At 37.9% G+C, this 23631-nt stretch overlaps 1 protein-coding gene across 1 annotated transcript in view; it reads left to right on the top strand.

Annotated features, from left to right (window-relative positions):
- sema3e (sema domain, immunoglobulin domain (Ig), short basic domain, secreted, (semaphorin) 3E) overlaps window positions 1-17020 on the top strand; it is a 161151-nt gene extending 144131 nt beyond the window's left edge. Inside the window, exons 16-17 of the mRNA XM_028814961.2 lie at window positions 5583-5719; window positions 11339-17020. Coding sequence (XP_028670794.1) covers window positions 5583-5719; window positions 11339-11794 — 593 coding nt within the window. The 3' untranslated portion in view covers window positions 11795-17020. The remainder of the gene's footprint in view (window positions 1-5582; window positions 5720-11338) is intronic.
- Window positions 17021-23631: the final 6611 nt, after the last annotated feature.

Raw genomic sequence — 23631 nt, 5'->3', positions numbered from 1 at the left:
AACCAGAGGAAACATAAAAAGCAGTTTTTAGTGTAGACTAATGTATGCAGTTAAAATAATACTTGGTCATTCACTGCTGGAGATGTGTCAATTGAGTTTAAGAATAATTTTCAGTTTCATCTGTTTTTACATAAAAAAAGATTATTTGAATGTTAGAGTGAGAAAAAACAAACAGACAGATTAAGTGTGGCTGTGATTGAGAAGGGAACTGTTTGAAGCCTGGTGATCCCAGCTGCTCTGGCATATTTCACCTATGAAGGTTTTAGGCCACTTCCTACAAGATATTTATGTTTTGGCAGGCACCATATGGTAATATATAATGGTTTTGCTGGATGCTTTATTTACTGATAACTTCAATAGAGAACACTACTCGAAATGATGTTAGAATTGGAATAGAAGGTGTGACAATAGAGGGTGCTGTTGCTCCTCAAACCCCACAGACAAACGTCCAGGACACCAAGTAAAAGCACCAGAAATTCTTTTAATTATTTCTTCTTCCAGTATTGTGCTCCCAAAGCACCACAACCATCACAATATACAAATCAATAATCGCTAATACAATACAAATAATCCTCCTCTCCTCCCAGCAGCTCCGTCACACTACCACCCAACTCCGGCTCAGCTTGCCTGGTCTCTCATAGTCCTTTATATAGTCCTTGACCCAGAAGTGCTCCTGTCCTTCAATCCATGTGATTTAATAGCACTTCCGGGTCAGATGAAGACTTATATTTTTCTTCAGCCCGAAAGTAATTCTGTTCTTCCATCCCCGTGACTTGGGAGTACTTCCAGGCTACAGGGAAAATAAAAATCTCTGCGTCTCCCTGCAGCGTTACACGGTGGCACCCACGGCACCCAGCAGGGCTGTGAAGCCGAACTCCATCTCCCATGGTACCCTGCAGAAATCCGGGGCACCTCCATGCTGCAGGGAAGACACCATCTAGTGGCCTGGATGTGTTGGCCGGGATGGGCTGCCAGCCGTCCATCACAAAGGGAAAAAACTGTGGAATTCTACAAAATAATTAATTTATTTAGGAAAATCACTCAATCAAGTGTGTAAGTCGTATAACAAAACTAGTTAAACAATGAAGTACCACCATAAAAAATAATACTTTTTATAGTTTGTCATTCAAGGTTAATGACCAAAATACAAAAGGCTTTTTAAAAAATAATTAACAAATAATGGGATGAACCCCAAAACAAGAAAACTAAGCCAAGACCAGAAACCAAGCAATAATCTTTTATAAAATACTGTTTAAAGGAAACAGAAAAGGAAGGAGAACACAAAAATGTAAAGTAAACTAAAAGCAAAAGCTCTCATAATAATGAACAAAGCAAAAAAAAGAGAAGAAACATAATTATAGCAAACAAAACCTAATAAACTCTAATAAACAATGGGACCAGTAACAAAGAGGGTAAGATTCCTGGCCTCAGCAATAAGACCTTATTGGCCTTGGGTTTCTCTTCAAGTGGCAGTAGACCTACAGATTTAGCTGGTCCTGCACCATTAAAACACACAAATAGGCAGCAATTACACTAACAGAAAACACGGGGAAGATAGTTACAAAATGATGAAATAAAAGAAAGAGGATCATTACAATGTAATAAGTTAACTTTTCCAAACCCAATAAACTGAAATGGAAACCGATAACAAGTAACAAAGAAAAAAGATATAACACTAAACGTAAAACAGAACAAAATTCATTGAATGGATACCAGAACGTTCCTAGGGATTTTAAACTAAGAGTAATGGTAATTCCATTATCTACATATTTTACTTAGCCCTTGTTGTTCTTCAAAACACTCCACTACCACTTTGACAGTTGTATACTTGTGCATTTGGCAATTCCTTCTTAAATTACTGATAGCATCTACCCTATCAAGTTCATTCACAATAACATAACAAAAAGGGTACCTGAAATGTCTACCACCTACCTATATTTTCCATTTCCTAGATGAATCTGTCTAAAGCTAGGATTAAGTTGTTTTGCTCCACTTTGGAATCCAGAATTTCCTTATTTAGGGCACTTGCTGGGAAAGTGTGTATTAGTGTATAGTAGTAGTAACAGTAATATTTTTATGTGTACAGACTACAGTATTTCGTGCTCCTTCCCCATATGATTTTCCTGAATCACCCTATAACGTCCTGTCCAGTGAAAACTGGTACTGTAATGAGCAGGGGAAAATAGCGTGTCCTGGAAGAATTATTTTAATAGTTTGGACAGGAAAATCAAAGAACAATAAAAAGGGCAAGAAAAGAATTTTCTAGAGCAGTGGTTCTCAAACTTAGTCCTGAGGACACCCCGTGGCTACAGATTTTTGTTTTAACCAACTTCTCTTTTTCATTGGATTTCTAGTCTAATTAAGCAAGCTGTTATTTCTCAGTTGCAAAGTTTGGGGTCAAAGTTGAAATTTTGAGGTTTTTGTCATTTTTTAAAATTTTTTTATTACAGTGTGCCAAGCATTTATGTATGTAAAATGGGGATCATTTGGTGTTGTTTTTTAATATTTTCATCATTGTCATGATTTTCATTCTGCTTACCCAGATTTTTTGGCTATTTAATCCATTATTTCTTAAGGAGCATTTAGTGTAGTTTGCCCAAGTGTCTGCTCTGCTTGTAGTTATTTATCATTATTAGGATACAATTAAATGAGCAAACTACACAAAAAGAAAAATTAACAGGAAAACTCCAAAAGAGAGTTAAGCATTGAAAGCTTTAGCAATAAAATACAAATATTTCTACATGTCATATAAAGGTACCAATCACACAGCTGTGCTTTTTTGAATGCAAAATAAGAGAAGATTTAAAAAGAGCATCAAATTAAATGAGATCAATTAGAAATAAAATGACTGAATTATCGAGAAACTGCTTGGAACAAAAACCTGCAACCACAATGGGTTCCCAGGACATAGTCTGAGAAGCAATGATCCAAGGAAATGGGCAGGTCAAACCCAAAAAGGTTTATTTTGGTTAATGTTTTGGGATTCTTGGAATTTGTTGAAGTAGTAGAACACATGCAAAGTACTGACTCCCTAGTAAGATTATTCACTAATTAAATGCATGCGAGAATTTTCCTCAACATTCAGAAACTTGGAAACTGGGTTGAGTATTCCTTCATCTTAAATAAGTGTGAAGCGATGACATATCATACCATATGACCTGTGTATCACATGACTGGAATCAGGCAAGGTTCCCATAAACAACATGGCATTGACCATACAAAAACACAAAAAATGGCAATGCCCATGAGAATAAACCAAAACAAAAAATATAATGACAATAACTAATAAGTAAATAGAGAAAGTTACAATATACATACAAAAGGAAAAGTTAATAAAATAAAAATCATAACAGCTACACTGTCTGAATAATATGCTGAATAATTCTGCAGGAGCATGCTGTAGCTTGCCACATATACAGTATTATAGCAAGCATTGAACACCAGCTATATAGTGAGGCACAGTTTTTTTTTAATGATCAAGTTTTTATTGAGTCCAGCAAACATAAATAATAACTACTGAGGTGATGTTTGTGTTTTTGGCAGATTGAGTATTGTGGGTAAAATCATAAGTTTACTGTGTTGAAAAAACTGCCAGTGGCTTAAATAATCCTGTGCCGGAGTAACATTTGACTGAAGATAATAAAAGTGAACATAAATGCTGATAGTAATATTTTATGTGTAGTACACTTAGGAATTGAATCAATACTTTTATAAACCTTACAAAAATGCCATGTTAAAAGTACACTTATCTATTCCATTGTGGTTTAATAAAAAAGGACAAGTTAAAGGCGTTATGATGCCGGATGTGGGTCTGTTCAGGTACAACCCTGTATATTATAGCACTGAGTGGTTCATTTTTTATTGTAGCATATGAGGGTAGTGACCTTGCTGCTGACATGCATTCTTATTGCTGTAATATATATATATATATATATATATATATATATATATATATATATATATATATATATATACACAGTATATATATATATATATATATACAGTATATATATATATATATATATATATACAGTATATATATATATATATATATATATATATATATATATGTATGTATATAGAAGGATAGAGATTGCGTCTAGTAGTATAAAATTAGATTAATGCTGGCAAAGGTAGTTTCATTCAATTAACATTTTAATGCAGGAGCAGGAATTTGAGTAAGGGGACGAGCAACGATTGATGTGTTAAGGCTCAGCAGTGGCAAATACTATCATGCATGATGCCATTTCAAAGACCACTGAGCCTGCATGTTGACTACCGCAAGTTCTGTATTTACCTTCTTATGAATTTTTTTGGTATAGGAGAATGCAGTTTTACACCACTTTCTGATTATATGAAAGCAGTTTACAGTTCAAAGTTAAAATTTTACACTGAAAATAATACTATCCATCCATCCATTTTCCAACCCGCTGAATCCAAACACAGGGTCACGGGGGTCTGCTGGAGCCAATCCCAGCCAACACAGGGCACAAGGCAGGGAACCAATCCTGGGCAGGGTGCCAACCCACCGCAGAAAATAATACTATTAAAATTTAATTTAGTTTATTCTTCTCATGATTTAGAATATAGAATAAATAGGTAAATTATTGAAATATCACTACAAAAAGGTAGGTTTGTAAATTTATTGAAAAGACTTTTGTTTATTTAAAAAAATACAAGGTAAAAATGAATTGATTATTTAACCTTATATGCCATGTTATATCAACACTGTATCTGACCTGATCAGCTTTGCTATAATATAGTCATATTGCTTTTGAAAGATGTGTATGTACCAATGTTTCAATATTAATAAAAGAATATTTTAGAATGGCATATGTTGGAGAAGTGTAAAATTAACTAAAAATGAAAATATTACATATGACCGTACTACATCATTTTATTACAAAGGCAGATTCTCAACTTTATAATCTGTTAAAGCTTTATCTATCTTTTATAGTTAAATAGTCTTAAATTTATAATGTACAAGGTACTAATTTGATATGAATTTACTTCTAAAATCATACTTCTTATTCTTATTAAAAGATAGTTATCATGAATTGAACTTTAGATGACGTTATTTTTACTGACCTCCAATGTCAGGGAGCTGGATTCGATTTACAGTGGAGCTTGCCATTTCTGTTCATAAATGATCTCAGTTTTCTGGCTTCTTTCTCACATCAGAATGGGTTGATTGATGGCCTTAAATTGACCCAGTGTGGATGCATGTTTTGCGTGAAGTGATATCTCATTCAGGGCTAGTTCTAACCTTTTGCTTTGAAGGTTCAGGGCTGCCTGCAATACTAAGACAAAGAAAAGTGGGTGTATAAAATTAATACATGACAAGAATTGAATTTAATTAAACAAGGCAAAGTGGAAAACATAAGGGTCCTAAACTGTAATATACCATATTTCTTTATTTTGTAGAACATACATATAATATCTCTTATGTTTTGAATTACTATGTGTAAAATTCCTTATACTTATGAGAATGTGTTTATTTCACCTTTATTTTTCAAAACGAATACCTAATTGTTTTTACTTGTGTAATAGGAAAACCTTAATATAAATCTGATTTTATTCAGAGGTGACAGAGAAGGCTGGAGGAAAAATTATTTATGGCATTGAAAATAACAGTACCCTATTAGATTGCATTCCACGATCTCTTCAAGCAAAAGTTTTGTGGTTTACACAAAGCCACCATGATGAAAGGAAAGAAGAAGTAAGTGGGCTTTTTGTATTTAAAGTAGCACAGCTGCTAACAGCAATATGCAGAGCACAACAATCAGATTTTTTTCTTCACATCACTTGAGATTCTTAACCGCAGGACTGAACTTTTCCCATTTGTTCATTACAAGAATCCATCCTACTACCATGTAATTGTGAATGCCATTTTAAGTCTCAGCACTGCTTATTATTGTTTTAACATAAAAAAAGAAGTCTCCCAATGTTCTGTAGGATAAAAATCACAGAACAAATAACATGGTTCTGCCTTTTTGTGGCAGAACAGCCTGTCCCCTTTTATTCTCTCATTTCACATCCAACCTGCTTTTTATGGTGAGGGTCAAATGAACACATACTGAGCTGAGCAAACGAGATCAACTTAACCTCTACAAAATCCTTCAGCGTATCTTTGCAGTGGACTTGTAAGCCCCACATAGAAGGCACCTAGGGGGTTATCCTAATAACATGCCCAAAAACACATCTATTATAAGGTCTTCCCATACTGTTGAATGTCTCACTCCATGTAAGAATCTCATTTTGTTTGCTTAGGAATCTCTTTCTTTCACTCACTGTCTAAAGCTCATGACTAGACTCAAGGATGGGGAAGTAGACTATATGATATACAATATATTGAAACATGTGTTCGGTGTACTGTTGGTAAAGCTGATGTTGGTCACCCTCACAGAGGTATTTGAAATTTTGGGCTTCTGGTCAATACTTGTAAGCAACCCACTTTTCTTCTTGTATGTTGATTTGTTGTATGTTGGTTGAACATGCAAGTAAGAATTTCATATTTACTCCATAAATATGACAATACTACTACATTTAGCTGTGAACTTTTCCAGGACCCTGGAGACACTATCCTAATGGAATCTCATGCCCACCTTGAACAGACGTATCTTAACCTAGAATGCCTAGAACACCTTAGGAACTTAATGGTATACAGAAAGCCATTGTACCCCCTATTTATGTAAAGTTTACCACAATAGAAAGATAAGACAGGATTCATGGTCATAAACTATTTCCAAGTTAACAAAGCACATGTAAACAGGACTGGCAATCTCATTTGATCCCCCAAATATCAGTGAAAGGACAAAGAGATGGTTCACTGTTCTCTGGCCAAAAGTAAAGTCCTCATTGAGTTGAGGATCAACTATTGGATGTAGTCTCCAGTCTACTACCCCAGCAATGGATTTCCCACAGAGGATTAGGACTGTGATCACTGAGGAATTGGAATGAGACACACTGTCCCCATTTTTAAAAATGGAGAATACCATACTAGTCTATGACACCATGCTGTAATTGAGCTTGTGTGCCTCAATAATCCTATGTTATTTGGTGCTATGTACTCCTTATAGAGATTGTCACAAACTCCACACAGAGGCATAGCAAGCTTTGGGGAAGCCACCCGTATAATTGGTATCCTGGCTGCAAAGTCGAAAAATGAATACAGCACTGATGTGCACAAAACCGAATCCAAAACAGAACCGAGGGAATAGAGAAAAGGTGGAGGCTTTTAAAGGGGAAGACAGAAGTGAGATCAAAGGGGTCAGGCTCATGAAGGTCTTCAGCCATAGGCTCAAGCCGGATGTGACATCACAGGGGCCGGAGCAGGCAAGGTCTTCTTCCATAGGCTCGGTCCCAGAAGTGACATCAAGAGGGCCAGGTGCAATCTCCCATGAATGGTCTGCAGGAAAGTGAGAAAAAGAGTCAGTGCACTCTGCCACATCCCGGTATGATTTGGAACTGCCCTTACTCAAGGCCTTTAGCTGCCTCCCATGCGCACGTGTGTGACAAGGCCCCCCCCCCCCCCCCCCCCCCCAGCCCAGACCCATTGGGTCGGGTGACCCTGACCAAGAGGTCATGAACCCGAGAAAGAGCATCAGCGTTGGCGTGAAGAGTGTCACGATGATGAATGAACGAAAACTTGTATGGCTGGAGGTCAAGAAACCACCCGGTGACCCGTGGATTCAACTCCTTGCGTAGGGCCATCCACTATAAAGGTGCATGATTCGTGCCAAGGGTGAATTCCTGGCCCAACAGGTAGCACCTCAGCTGAGTAACTGCCCATATAATCGCCGCATACCTGGTCTCCCGGTCCAACAGTTTCCGGCTCAGGAACATGATGGGGTGTTCCCCCCCATCGATGCTTTGACTCAGCACGGCCCCCAGGCTTGTGTCCGAAGCGTCCGTCTGGAGGATGAAAGGTAAAGAAAAGTTAGGTGCTTTCAAAATAGGTGCGGACGTAAGGGCCTGCTTCAAGTCACTAAATTCAGTGCCTGTCTTTTCAGTCCATACCACAAAGTTTGGGGCCCTCTTCTTTGTCAAATCAGTCAAGGGCACCGCTCTCTCTGAGAACCGGGGCACAAACTGGCGGTAGTACCCTGCTAACCCAAGAAAGATTTGGACCTGCCGCTTGGTTCGTGGACGGGGACATTTCTAAATCTACCTTGGAGCACTGTGGCTTCACAGTACTCCGACCCACCAGGTAGCCTAAATACTTGGTTTTGCTCAATCCAAAGAAACATTTCTTGGGATTAATCCGAAGCCAAGTGTCCGCAATACCGCTTTTACCTGCTGTAGGTGTTCCATCCATGTGCTGGACTAGATGACCACATCATTCAGGTAGGCAGCACTGTATGAGTTACAAGTATGAGGCCTGAGCACTTTGTCCACCAGACGCTGGAAGGTTGCCGAAGCCCCGCGTAACCCAAATGGAAGGACACAATACTGCCAGTGTCTGCTAGGGGTGGTAAACGCGGTCTTAACCTTCGTGGAGTCTGTTAAAGGAACCTGCCAGTACCCTTTTGTCATGTCCAGTATGGTCAAATATTAATCCTGTCCAAGCCTCTCGAGGAGGTCGTCCACTCGTGGCATTGGATAAGCATCAAATTAGGAGACTTGATTAAGTCGATGGAAGTTGTTGCAAAACCTCCAACTCCCGTCAGGCTAAACGACCAATACAATGGGACTGGACCAGGGACTAGTCCCAACTACGATTACTCGTAGTTCCAGCATGTGCTTGATCTCAAGCTCCACTTCAGCTCTTTTTGCCTCGGGAAGACGATACAGACGTTCTCGGACTATAACCCCGGGCTTTGTCACAATATCATGCTCAATCAGAGAGGTCCTTCTGGGGTTTTCATTCACTACCTCCAGGATGGACAGGATAACTGTTTCCAGATCCCGTCATTGTCTGAAACTTAAATACGCACTGAAGTTAAGGCTAGCCATGTGAGTAAAGAGTGAGCGGGCCTGACCTTAGGGGGGATGGGGATCCCCGTCCTTCCACAGTTTCAGCAGATTTACATGATAAACCCGCTCCCTCGGCCGACGAATGGGTTGACTCACGAAATAGTCGACGAGTCCTTTCCTCTCCTTAACTTCATAGGGACCTTGCCAATGGGCAAGCAACTTAGAGTGGGAGGTAGGTACTAGGACCATGACCTGATCTCCCAGGCGGAATTCCCGGAGAGATGTGCCACGGTCATAATATCAGACCTGTGATGCTTGCGCCTTTTCCATGTGACTTTTAAGGAGGGGCCGAATTTTAGCAAGCCACCTGCTCCACTATTTGGTAGGGCTTGTTTTCACCTGGCCGTAACCAGTGCCCTACCGCAGCCCACAATGACCAGGCTTGCTTGTGGGTCGGCCACTCTGGGTCGAACCTCCACTTGCATATTATATTCACCTGCCAGTCTGGGGCACCCCTAGGTGAGACTCAGGGTTCAGCCTTCACAGGGAGACGGACACTCTCCCCCGGGAGAGCATAATAACCCCCCTTCGCCTCCCTCTTCCAGGGCAGCCCAAGTCTGTGAGCCCCTCCCGCACACCCCCGGCCCGTTTGGGTTGTCCAGTTAAGTGGACCTGGAGTGGAGCCTGCACCGAGTCTTTCTGAATCATGGGACACCCTCCCCACCTGAAAACTCGGCCCCGGTACGCTCCCACCTGGGTATGGTGCAAGTTCTGTCCCCTTCTCTTCTGGGACCATTCCATCCCGCCGACTATGCCAGTGTCACAAACTCCACACAGAGTCATGGCAAGGTTTGGGGCAGCCACCCATATAATTCGTATCCTGGCTGCAAAGTCAAAAAATGAATATAGCACTGATGTGCACAAAACAGAACTGAGGGAATATGGAAAAGGTGCAGGCTTTTAAAGGGAAAGACAGGAAGTGAGATCAAAGGGGTCGGGCTCATGAAGGTGTTCAGTCATAGGTTCAAGCCCGGATGTGACATCACAGGGGCCGGAGCAGGCAAGGTCTTCTTCCATAGGCTCGGTCCCGGAAGTGACGTCAAGAGGGCCAGGTGGAATCTCCCGTAAATGGTCTGCAGGAAAGGGAGAAAAAGAGTCAGTGCACTCTGCCACATCCTGGTATGATTCAGAACTGCCCTTACTCAAGGCCTTTAGTTGCCTCCCATGTGCACGTGTGTGACAAGATGCTCAATATGAAATTGTCTAAGAAGAGTGGACAGATAGTGATAATGCAAAAATATGTATCTTATTATGGTTCTTAACAAATCTAGGGGAGCCCCTTGCAGAACTGGGTTACAAGATCTTGGATCCAGGCTTTGGAGGAGTGATGGTTGCCAAAAATATGGAGTGGTTAGATGACTTCTGTATCCTAGTCAGGCTCAGGCCAAAAACAGAAGTAGCATCACTTTGTGGGTTCACCACCTAGAAGTTGAGGGGTGAGGGCTGGTCGAAATGACATGTACTGTTATACTGACATAAGCATTCATAATTGTCAAACTTTGATTTACTGAATGATATAGCATATTGACTAAATGCCTTTTTATATTCCTGACTGGTTTGCATTCTGTGCATCATTTTTTCTGACAGTCTAAAGACATGCTATTATATTAATTAGCAAATCTATATTGAGTCTAAGGAGTGCACCTTTGGCTGGCCAGGCATCCTGGTCCTGTCTTTTTCCTGTTGCTTCCAGAAAAGCCCTAATATGACTCTTTTGGGTAATGAGTGTTCAGAAAATGGATTGGTGTATGAATTAGACCATACTTGGCAGCATTTTTTATGTTAACGTATCTCCTGAGTAGTCTGTATGCATATGAATATTGGCTTCCTTCTCTCACTGACCTTTTCGTAATAGTAAAGGCTAAATACTATAAAGAAGCTATGATTAGAACAACAACACCACTCATATTTATATATATATTTATAAATAATGTGTTATCTCTTCATTTTATGATTCATACATTTATTTCATGATATGAAACTTTATAGATTTTTCAGTGTTTGTTTCACAATGTTTTCTAAACCAGTCATCTTAGTTAGCTGGAGTTCCAAAGAGAGAAATTTAAATTAACTTTTTCAGTTGACTTTGTATCCATGCTCCACCTCTTCCTGCAGCTGAACTGCTGCCCTGACATATGAGGAAATTAGAAGATCATTGTTTAAATTGTACAAAGAGTAACAAAGGCAGTGTTATACAACCTCATTATGAAATGTTAATAGACTCTCCACAAAATTAATTTATTCTACACAGCTGGGTTAGTCTTTGTAACTGTTTTTAAATAATCATGACTGCTATGTATCTTGTTGAATACTGAATTCACATGTTTATATATTTTTGGATTAATTGCATTTTTTTCAACAGGTTAAACCGGATGAAAGAGTTTTAAAAACAGATCACGGCCTTCTGTTTTTGAAGCTTCAAAAATCTGATGCTGGGACATACATATGTCAAACACTAGAACATGGTTTTGTTCACACAGTTACTAAAATTACTCTAGAAATTTTAGAAGTGGAGCGGATTGGGGAGATGTTCCAAAAAGATGATGAGGAAGAAATGCACCATAAAGTTCCTTGTTTTGCTCCTTCTGGCTTGCCCCAGGGCTCCAGCAAGCTATGGTACAAGGATTTCTTACAACTCATAGGATACAACAATTTTCAAAGGGTTGAGGAGTATTGTGAGAGGGTGTGGTGCACTGATAAAAAACGCAAAAAGCACAGACCATTGCCACCAAAATGGAAGTACCCTCATCTGCCAGAGAGGCGAATAAAGCTTAAAGGGGAACATCATCGCCTGCCTCGGGATGTAAGAGATTCTTGAAGACTATATGGACAGCAAGATCATGCATGGTCAAAAGAATATAACAAGGACTTCTTTCTTTTGCTTCACATTATTTTTTCAATTTTTAAATGACTTCATCACTGGCAGTATTGACGGTGATTCTAGACCTGAACATATACAGTAATTCTTCAATTTAAGTTTACAAACTTAAAAAAGAACAATTTTGGTTCTGTATTCTCCAAAAAATGCATCATTTAAGCACTTTTTGTTTTATCACATCACTCCATGAACATTTTAACATTTGCCCTGCATCTCTCAGGATTATAATTTATTTTATTTTATAGCTAATATACTATACATGTATCTTTCAAATCAATATCACTCACTAATAACTTCAAGCCAAAAATCATCCCCTTAGAAGAATAGTTTCCTTTCACTCTTGTTGCTCAGACTTCATTTATCATACACTCTCATCACTGATCTGTAGCTTTGCCAGCTCTAATGTTAATTTCTACAAATGGAAGGATAGAATCTCTCAGGACATACAGCATATAAATGCCTGACTTAAAATATTTGCAAATTTGCACACGTCAATAAAAACAAATACAAATTAGAGAGAGGAATATAAATGATTTCATTTAGCATATCAAAGCATTCTGAAATCCAATTCAGAATCACAGTGGATGGCACCTGGTCTGACAGTATTGCATATAAGGCAGGAATCAATCCTGGAAAGACCACCAGTCTATCACAGAAATCACTCATGTACACACACTCTCACATATGGCCATTTTAGAATCACCAATTAAACTAACATGCGTGAATTTTAAATGTGGGAACAACAAAGCACCTGGATTGAAACCGTTCAAGAGATGTGTCCAAGTCTAGAATTAAAACCCAGGACTCTGGATCAATTACGTACAAGAACTAACCTCTGATCCACCATACTGCCTGACAGTAGGCAGAAATCTGATCACATTGTAAATAATGTAATAGTATAACATTCTCAAAATCACTTTAACAAGTTCAGAGTTGTGGATGCAAGGTAGAGACAGGCCCAGAATGGGGGACCAGTTCATCACATAGCCCAGGACCAGCATAGTGCTGCCAATTAACTTAACCTGCATGTGTTTGGGAATAAACGGCACTTATAAAAAGTATTCACCCCTTTTCACCTTGGAAACAGATCTGTGCAAAGTGGTCTAAATTAATCTCTATATATAATCTTCATTTGGATCTTGATCTTTGTTTGTCCGCGAATAAATTAGAAGAAGAAGCACTAGATGGCAGTAGAGAGACAGCTAAAACATAGGCATTGCCTTAAGAATCTCCTCCAGGCTTATACTACTGAAGACTGTAGTACTCCAGTCACACCTCAAAACACAGACATTCAAACTAAACAAATTGTTGTGCTTTGAATTAACTAATCTCTATATATAATCTTCAATTGGATCTTGATCTTTGTTTGTCCACGAATTCATGTTCAACCGACACGGTATCCTTCAATAAGGGCACGCACAAAAAGGCGAGCTTCCTTTTCTCCTTGGAAACAGATCTGTGCAAAGTGGTCTAAATTACTTACAAATATAACACACAAAAAAAGGTTCACATAAGTGTCTGCTCCCTTCAAGACAGTATTTAGTAGATGTGATTCTGGCAGCCATGACAGCCTTGTGTCTGTGTGTACTGGTCTATATCAGCTCTGCACACCAGGACACTACAATTTTTCCCCAGTCATCTTTGCAAAGCTGCTAAGGATCTGTCAGGTTGCATGGGCATCATGATTGAACAGCTTTTTTCAAGTACAGGCACCAATTCTCTATTGCATTGAGACCTGGACTTTTACTTGGCCACTTCAGGACATAATGTTGTTTTTAAGCCATATTTCTCCATATTTTGCTTCATTCATTTTACCCTCAACCTCCTCAAGCCTTCTAGGGCTTGTTGCAGAGAAGCATACTTATGGCAAGATGCTGCCAGCACCATGCTTCATAGGGTGTGTTTTTGATAATGTGCAGTGCTGGCTTTTGTCAAACATGGTGTTTAGTCTAAAGGCCAGAAGCTCAACCTCATCGGACCAGGCTTCATCAGACCATAGGACTTTCTTGCAGCTGATTTTAGAGTATCCCATATACCTTCTGGAAAACTTTAGCTGAGTTGTAATGTGAGTTGTTTTTTCTCTTTGCCATTCTCCCATAAAGCTAACTCCTTCAGAATTCTGATAGGTCTCTTTGTGGCCTCCCTCTCATTTTGCACAATCATGCCATACTGTTTACTCTTGATTTAACTTGACTCCAAGGGATATTCAGTGACTTGGACATTTTCATTCAGTGTTCTTTTGATGCCATTGTGTAGGTCTGGCCACAATACTGACTCACCACAAGTTGGACTTACCAAATACACATGCATTTACTGTATATTACAATCAATTGAAATCCATTGACTACAGACAGATGATCTCCATTGAACTAAGCGTGGGACTATTAGAAACCAGTGATTATTTAGATGTGTCAAATTAAAGGGATAATGTTGTGATAAACCCAGGGCATCAGTGAGCCCCAAACCCCAACACGAACACACGTGTACAGTCCCGGGTTCAAATAATCAAAGGTTTTTATTTTAAATACCTCCAAGCACAAGCAAATACAGGTCTTCCTTTCACAATATCTCGTTCTCCCTATTGTACTACCCTCCTCCACTCAAGCGTTGCTCCACTACCTCCCAGCTCTGACTCGCTTCATTAAGGGAGTGCGGCCCCTTTTATTACAGACCCAGGAGTACCTCTTGTGTCAGGGTGACTGCCCAATAAATGCACTTCCGGGTCACATTGAAGTCCATAATAGGGAACTTGTCTCTTGTGGCTGCTCTGCTGGACTACATATCCTGGCATGCCCTGCTGGCTTCTTACTGTGCACCGACCTCCGGGGCTGCTGCCATCTAGTGTGTTGGGGGTATAAAAAACCTCCAGCGACATCTTCTCTTTTTAATGGGCTGTCCATCCATCCTTTCCGGTCCTTCCTTCCAGGTCTGCTCCCTCTCCTGGTCGGGATGCCTGTCCAGCCAGTGTGGCATCTACAATGTCCATGTTATCAATTATTTTGTGTTTTATATATGTAATTATTTTAGATCACTTTATAGAGATCTATTTTCACTTTGCTATTAGAGTCTTTTTCAGTTGATCAGTATCAAAAAGGCCAAATTAAATCCACTATGATTGAAAGTGACAACTTCAAGAGGGTGAATAAATTCTATAGGCATTGCAGGAGGAAAGCCCACAGAGATACAGGCTGAAAGTGCACACTCCACACAGAAAACATCCAGGTACAGAATATGAAAACCAGGACACTGGATCTATTAAACAGCTGCACTATCCACTGCACTGCCACTCAATATATAAGAATTTAAAAATCTTTTTAACCTAAAATTTAAAAAAATGGTATAACAGACAAACATATATTTTACAGTAAATGGCTACTGTCTTGTATTTACTTATGCAAAATAAAAACACACATTCATCTTTTTAGGGAATATTTTTACTGCTGTTTGCATTTAAATTGTCATTTAAAATAACATGATAGTAGGTATTAATAGCAAAGAAGATCTAAGTATATTTCATTTAGTCCATTGAAATTGTTCACCTATCCAATTTTTGTACTTATTTTGCTCAATTTAAGGTATAACTTGACAGAATAGAGTAGAAAAAAAAACTGAACATAGCATGTTAGTAAGAGATGATACATTTTTTGGGTAAAATGTGTTATTTACTTTTGGTTAACTTTTTTGTGAACTTCAATTAAAGAGCCAAATGGAGCTGTACAATAGTATGCATGTTCTGTTAAATAAAATTCAGTGCTTCAATTGTATTAAATCGAACATGCAAAAACACTACATTATTACATTTACAGCATGGTACAATTTTTATGTTACATTTCCATTACTCACATAAAAACTTTAAACCACGACAGTCATTACCATGTTCAAGATGCACATGCTTTTGTATTAAATACATCTTATTTATGAATGAAACATAAAGCAAAGCAGACCACTATGAAATCAATTTGATAATGCCTTTATACTATCTTCTACCAGGAGTGTTTTAAACACATACAGTATATTGTATTCTTTCTCAAACACGAATTTCCTTTCTTTAGTATTGGAGTAAGGCTCAGCAAGGCGTTGATGAAACGAACAGGACTTATTGTTAAATATGGGCTATGCAGAATCTACAACTTCAAAATATTTTCTGAAACATTATATGCTATAAACTGAACTAAGTGAATTTCATAATTGTATATTTGCATAATATATATGTTTATCTAAGTCTGTTAACTCATTTTATTGAATGCATATAAGGCTGTTATGGTAACATTTACTAGACTATTGCTTTTCATGTAACACTCCTTGTAAATTGCATTAAGTGAAACATAAAAATATTCATTGTATTTTCTGTTTTCATTATCAAAATACACATTTGGATTGAGAATGGGACATAAATTGTAAATAAATACCACCTAAGAATACAAAAGCAATATTTTACTTATGATATAATCACAATATTTTAGATTCATGGGGGTCAGTGCCTATTCTGACACCACAAGGTGCAAAGCAAGAAAACTACCCAGGACCAGGCGCCTGTCCATCGCAGTGCAAGGAAAATACCTGACCCGAAAATAAGTTTTAAATATGAATGGTTTCTGTTTTTAGAGTAGCATAAACTAAAGCTCTATGCTGATTTGAGAACCTGTGTTATTACGTTTTCCTATTAAATACAGAAACAATATAAGCTAATGTGCTTTGCTAGAAAATCATTCATACTTCCAATGCAGTGATATCATCTAAACAAGCTGATTGTCCACAGTATCTCCACACACATTCAAAATTCTTTCAAAACATTTAGCACTGACCCTATTTTCATATAAATGCTGTACTGTATTTTGTTTGTTAGGATCTGCTTGTTGTGATCTTTCTGTTTATCAACTATTGTCTTGTGCTAGAAACAAATGCTATGCATCAGATTGGCATCAGCATGCTTTTTTGTAGATATGTTTAAATAATTTGTCCAAAGCACAACCATGCATTCCATTTAAATAATATTTAAGAAAACTCAGTATGGAAACTGTATGTTGGAAAACAAACAAACAAAAAAATGTATTATTGTTCCAAACAAATGTAAATCATGGAGTAAAGTCTTTCAAGTATGTAGCAAATATGAGGCTTGTAGGTATGAATGTTTTGTTAAATAAAATATTAAACATATGTTAAGGATTTTTTAGGTTGTGTTTCATTGCCTTATAATACTTTTTAACATGCCCCTCATTTTTATCTAAGAATAAAGAGATATGTTAATTCAAGAATGTTTGTATTGTATTTTCAAGCTGGGCCACCAATTTCTGTTATTAATTTCTACCAGTCTTGAAGTTGTCCATTTAATATTTTTGTTCTGAAAATAATACATTGAAGAACTGTCTTGAAATTATATTACAAATGGGAATATCCATACCATATTAAGATGATTTATGGTATAAAATAACAAAAGTATCAGAAGTAAAAAAAAATTATTTAAATTTGCACACTAACTTGAACTCTGTTATGCCATTGAACTGAAAGACTCATCTGACAACAGAAGCAACGACTTACAACATGCTGAGGTCATTCATATTGTTTTTGAATATTTAGTGCCCAGTGCTCTTTGCAGCTGATTAGAGCTAAATATTGCATAGTTCTTGTCAAGTGACTGATTTATAGGAGAGAATCAGCTAGCCAGATTAACTTGGAAAAGAGTTAGCTAGTGAGACTTACATTTTTCAGCTGTTATTTAAAGTCATAGTGATAAGGGTAAGAACAAACATTTTAAACGACACAGAAAATAAATAGGTTAAGTTGCTCTAATTTAAACAAAGCTGTTCAGACTGTGACAACATAAATAGCAGAGAAATGTAAGTTGCATTCTTTCCATGGGCATCTAATGTGGAGTTTCAGGGTGTCAAAACATTTTTAATTGGACAGTGAGTTTGATACTTCTGGTATGGTAGGCAAGATAAGAGAACTATAGAGGATCTTTATAAGTTTGTCTCCATGAAGAGGAAGTGCTTGTTATCTCTTTTGTTAGATGGAAGGACCTGTAGGTTTACACCAGTAATTATCTCCAGTGCAGACTCCTCAGGGCTTGTGGATATATTCCTGTACAAAGCTGAGCTTGATCAAGTTATCATTGATCATGTGAAATAAATGTTCTGGTTACAAATAGGTTTCTGGTTGTTCAGAGCAAACTGAAAGTGGTAGGTGAAAAGCTTAGGGGCAGAAATGTGGATGTGGGCTTCTCAGAGTTTTTTTCCTGTGCCACATGAAACAGTTCAAATACGACTGAGGAATTCAGAAGTGTTAATGTACAGCTCAAAACTGATGCAGGATAGAGAGGCACCGGTTTATGGGACATGTGGGTGCATTTTGCAGTAGACTGGACTAGCACTTCAGGACAGCTTGCTTCAGAAGCAGGTGGGCACTGTTGGTATTAGGAAGGCAATGAGGAGTGTTTAAACAAGGTAATTGCAGTGCAGGGAGCAGACAACATATCATGGTTAGTAGTTAAAGTAAAATGTTGGGCAGTAATTAAAGAATATTTACAGAAAATAGAAAGGGAATATGCTGGGAAGAAGCAATAATATAAGCCATTTTAGTGTAAAATTGCTTTTGCTAATGTTAGAAGTTTTAATAAAATAAATGCATTACAGCCACATATGGCTGTACTGGATGATATGATAGTGATAACACAAACCTACCTTAATGTGAGGAATGGGGATGAGTATAATGGACAGGGATTACTTAGAAAAGATTAGTTGGAAATGCTGGAAAAGTGATGCACATAGGACAGACTTTAAAAATATGAGAAATGAGATACAACTTAGGGGAAATACTGGGTTTAAAAAGAAGTCTGCATGGATAGAAGAATAACAACGGGCAGGTATTAAAGATCCAAATAAACTGATAACAGCGTGTATCGTCAACTTTATTTTAATAACAAAAAACCAGGTTGGATTATTATAGTAATGGCAGTTCAAATACAGTATATGCTGAGAGCACTCCATAAGTAATAGAATGCACTAAACACAAGTTCACAGATATAATCAGTAATTGTTTTTTGGTACCTTAAAGTACTGGCTAATTTGGAAATCTCTCTGGGCCTGATACTCATTCAATTCATAATATATACTATTATACAATTCATAATATATACTATAATATACTGATTATATTATATACTTTACAGTACTGTAGCATAAACACTTACTTTTAATGTTAATGGATAAAGTTCAAGATATATCAATAATTATGGAACAATAGAGAGAGAGAGAGAGAGAGAGAGAGAGAGAGAGAGAGAGAGAGAGAGAGAGAGAGAGAGAGAGAGAGAGAGAGAGAGAGAGAGAGGAGGAGAGAGAGAGAGAGAGAGAGAGAGAGAGAGAGGTTTGGAGTGCACTCTGATACAGCGCATTGCCACATCCAACGCATGACAAACCAACCAGATTAGGACCAGAGTGCAGCCATGCAATGGGTGACACCTCAGCACCACACTGGTTCAGATGGAGTGGAACAGTAGGAGGTTTTTAAAAGTGGTTGGAGTGCCAATTCTACCACCAACCCCCAGGTTTTTCCCTGAAGGCTGGAGGGCCTACATGAAGATTAATGTCATACCCAGGCCGGAGCAATTGCAGGTTAAGGGCCTTCCTCAAGGGCCCAATAAAGTAGAGTCATTTATTGGATTCGAACCGGCAACCCTCTGATTGCCGGTGGAGATCCCTAGTCTCAGAGCCACCACTCCGCCCACAATAGGATATGCTTAAAGGTTTACAGTGCTGGGTAATTTCATTCCAGATATTACAAGCAATTTAAAATTTAGCAGATGTTGTCAGTAAAGAGATAAAAAAGAAATTATTTATAAAAGGTAGGGAGGGGTATGCAGTCCATTGCATATCATAATGCTTATGTACACATGAAAGGCACAGTTAACAAGAAAATTTGTAATGCCAAAAGGCAGTAAGATAAGAATATTCCTATTAATACAAAAGATAGCCCCAGGAGGTTGTTTCTTTATTTTAGCAGTAAGAAAATGGTCAAAAAGAGAGAAGATATTATGAAATGTAAAGGACAAAATAAAAATGAAAATAATTTCTAGTAATTAAAAGACCAAAAATGAATAAATCTTCAAGCTTGGATGAGTTGTATCTATGATTTCTAATTCCTTACAAATTTTAAAAATCAATACATATTCAAAAATGTTTTAGGTGAGTCCTCTTATTATGTATCACAGATACATTTATAGAAACAAAAATAAAGAACAAGAACAGATAATCTGCTATGTAAAGGAAAACAACTATCATAAAACATGAGTTTTGATGATGAAGCAACAAAAGTGTTTTATTGGTAAGAAGCATAAACAGTATTGTCCACCTTGACCTTAAAAAAAATCTGATAAGGTATGCCATGAGGGGCTTCTTATAAAACTGCATGAAATTAGGATAGACATATTGGGCTGACTAGTCTGCTTTCATCACAAGTTTTTCTAATGTTCTAAGGACAATAAAGATAATAAAAAGTTAATTCAAGGCAGATCTTAGCCCTCTGTAGCATTTATTGCCTGTTTGACATTTATAAAAAAAAGCTAAATGCAAGGGAGTTATTAAGAGATGTAAAGTGTCCCTTTCCTTATGCTGAAGAGGGTGGAGAAGTGGTAAAAAACTAATACACTTTTTCAGCGACTACAGACATTTTCAACAATAAAACTAGCAAGTCAAAGTAGAGACGTCATACATCAATAAAATTGCTAAATGAATTTCAAGCTTATCAAGATGGTGGAATATGTCAAATCAAAAAGTAAAAACAAAAGATGGACTAAAGTTAAATGCAAAAGAGAGAAAGTACATTACTTCCACTTGCACTATTATTGAGGGTAAGAATAATTAGAAAGCACTATAACAGCCTACCAATGATAAACCAAATTAGACAAGAAAGCTGTAAAATGCAGTAAAAGGCTGCGGAAAAGACTTCTAAAGACTTAGTAAGCTCAACAATGTGCAAAGGCTGACATTAGAAAGAATATTGTAAATAAGTGAATAAATAATGGTTTTCAGAAAAGCCTAAAACCAGTAACAATGGTGAACATTAGAACAATCTAGACGAGAACAGGCCATTCAGCCCAACAAAGCTTGCCAGTCCACTCAATTCTTCTAAAAAAATATAATTTCTGATTTTGAAAGTCCCTATAGTCTTACTGTCTACCACACTTGTTAATAGCTTATTCCACTTTGATCATATCCTTTTGTTGCTTCCTCACATAATTCCAGCATGTTAGTAAAAACCGACCTCCCTCTTCTGAACCCTTGCTGACTGTTCAGAAAAATTCCTGCAGTTGCCATGTGCTGCTCCATCTTATCTATATATATATAAAATCCTCTTTGTGCGTCCAGGTGTCCGTGTGTGGGTGTCTTCTGATGAAGTACGCATGTGCGGGGCACGGTGCGATGCGCGATATTACTGTCAGAGAAAGTTAGAGGCATTTTACGGAAATACAAACCAGTATTACTGCGAGAGGAAATTAAAGGTACACAATACAGTGACGCATATTACAGCCACATACAAGCCAGTATTACTGTCAGAGGAGATTAAAGGCATATTACCGACGCACACGCCTGTATTACCGCCAGAGAAAATTAAAGGTATATTACGGACGTACAAGCCAGCGGATGTACAAGACGGCATCCTTCAATAAGGGCGCATACAAAAAGGCGAGCCTCAAAAGGGCGACCTCAATTGGGCGCAGCGAATAAAGGCGCGTGTAAATAAAGATCTGCACTTTTGTTGCTCTTCACATATTCCAGAGCCATTTGAACTAAATTATCTATGAACGCCTTTAGTCGCCGCGTTCAATTGAGGTTGCCCTTTTGAAGCTCGCCTTTTTGTGCGCACCCTTATTGAATAGAGCCGTACAAGACAGTATTACTGTCACAGAAAATTAAAGACACACAATACACAGCGGCAGCCCATGAAGAAAGGTCAGCTCAGCAAGTAAACATCAACAAAAGAAAGGCTGAACGACAAAGAAAAATGCGACCAACAAAAAGAATGAGGTCAAAGTTCCTTGCCATTTAATATAGACTGTTCCTACTAATGTTTATGCACTACTGTTCTAGCGCCCGTTATTGTAACTGGCTAAATGACTAGTCCTTAATAATTGATTCCGTTAATTTTCCTGTGATGCATGTTAAGCTTACTGCCGTATAGTTGCTTGGATCTACCTGGTCACACGTTTTATATAACAGATAATATTTGCCATTTTCCAGTCCTTTAGAATCTTCCCAGTGCACGGTGACTTCCTAAAAATGTGTGTCAAAGGTTTATATATGTATTTGCTAGCCTCCTTAAGAACACAAGTGTAAATATTATCTAGTCCTGGTGATTTGTTTGATTTCAGCCTATTTAATCTGAGCAGTACTTCTCCCTCTACAATTTCCAAATTCCAAATTCTTAATGGTCCCATTTACTACTGGGAGGTTATCCACTTCCTCACTTGTAAAGACCTCAGAAAAATGCTTATTTAGAGCATCCACTATTTCACTGTCTGTATTTTTGAATTCCATTTTACTATTTCTGATGCTCTTCACCTCCTCCTTGACTGTTCTTTTACTACTAAAACACTAAAAGAATCCCTTAGGGTCGTCTTTTGCCTTCTCTGCTATATTCCTCTCCAACTGTCTTTTAGCCTCCCTGATATCCTTCTTAATGGTTGCCCTCATGGTCTTATATGCTCTACGATTCACTTTGCAGTCATTAGTCTTACATGTCTTATAAAGCTGTTTTTTTCTTTTGCAGCTTCTATTTCAACTCTTTATTAACCCACTGTGGAGTTTTTTAAAATTTCCTATTAATTTCAAATCTAGGTATGTGCCTGTCCAGCATTTCATGTAAAACATTTCTAAACCTGTTCTACTGCTCCTTGACTGACTCCACACTTAAAAGCTGAGCCCAGTCTACCTACCAAAGTTAAACTTAACAAGTTTAGTCTTTGCAACCACACTCTTACAAAGCACTGAGAGCTGTAGTATATTATACTCACACGACCCTAGTGTTTCAATCACCTCTACACCCTCAATTCTATCCTGATTATTACAAAATACTAAATCCAGACAGGCTTCACCCCTTGTTGGTGCTTTAACATGCTGTGTTAAAAAACAGTCACTGATTACTTCTAAAAACTCCTGCTCATGTACTCCACCATTTGCAAGGTTATCCCAGTTAGTATTAGGATAATTAAATTCCCCCATGACTATAATATCCCCCTGTAAACTTGCCTTTTTAATATTACTAAAAAGTTGTGTGTTAAAATTACTGTTTGAATTTGGTGGTCTATAACACGCTCCTAAAATAAGGGGTCTTTCCCTAATGCTTTCCAGGTGAAGCCACATGTCCTCACTTAGATGGGGCTCATTGTCCAACTGAAGAGGACTTGAATTTAAATTCTGTTTGGCAAAAAAAGCAACCCCACCTCCTTTTTTGTTCTGTCTATCGTTCCTAAAAAATGTGCATCCCTCAATGTTACCCTCATTCCCATCTTTGTTATTTAGCCAGGTTTCCGTTATTGCTATAATATCATAATTATGCTCTGCTACATATAACTCCAACTCACTTACCTTATTTTTGATACTTCTAGCATTAAGGCAAGCTATTTTTAATGTGTTACTCCTTCTACATTTAAATGTTGGGTTAGAATTTACATTACTATGCATTTTTATTTCTATACCATTTGTTCCTCCATGTGTAGTTCTAAACATGGCCTGTCCTAAACTCCCTGCGCCACCAATCCCTATTTTAAACAATCCTCAACT

This window comes from Erpetoichthys calabaricus, chromosome 1, assembly GCF_900747795.2.
Source record: "Erpetoichthys calabaricus chromosome 1, fErpCal1.3, whole genome shotgun sequence".
In the NCBI taxonomy this organism is placed as follows: Eukaryota; Metazoa; Chordata; class Cladistia; order Polypteriformes; family Polypteridae; genus Erpetoichthys; species Erpetoichthys calabaricus.
The sequence above is the reverse complement of the archived record's forward strand: the minus strand, read 5'-3'. Positions and strand labels throughout refer to the sequence as shown.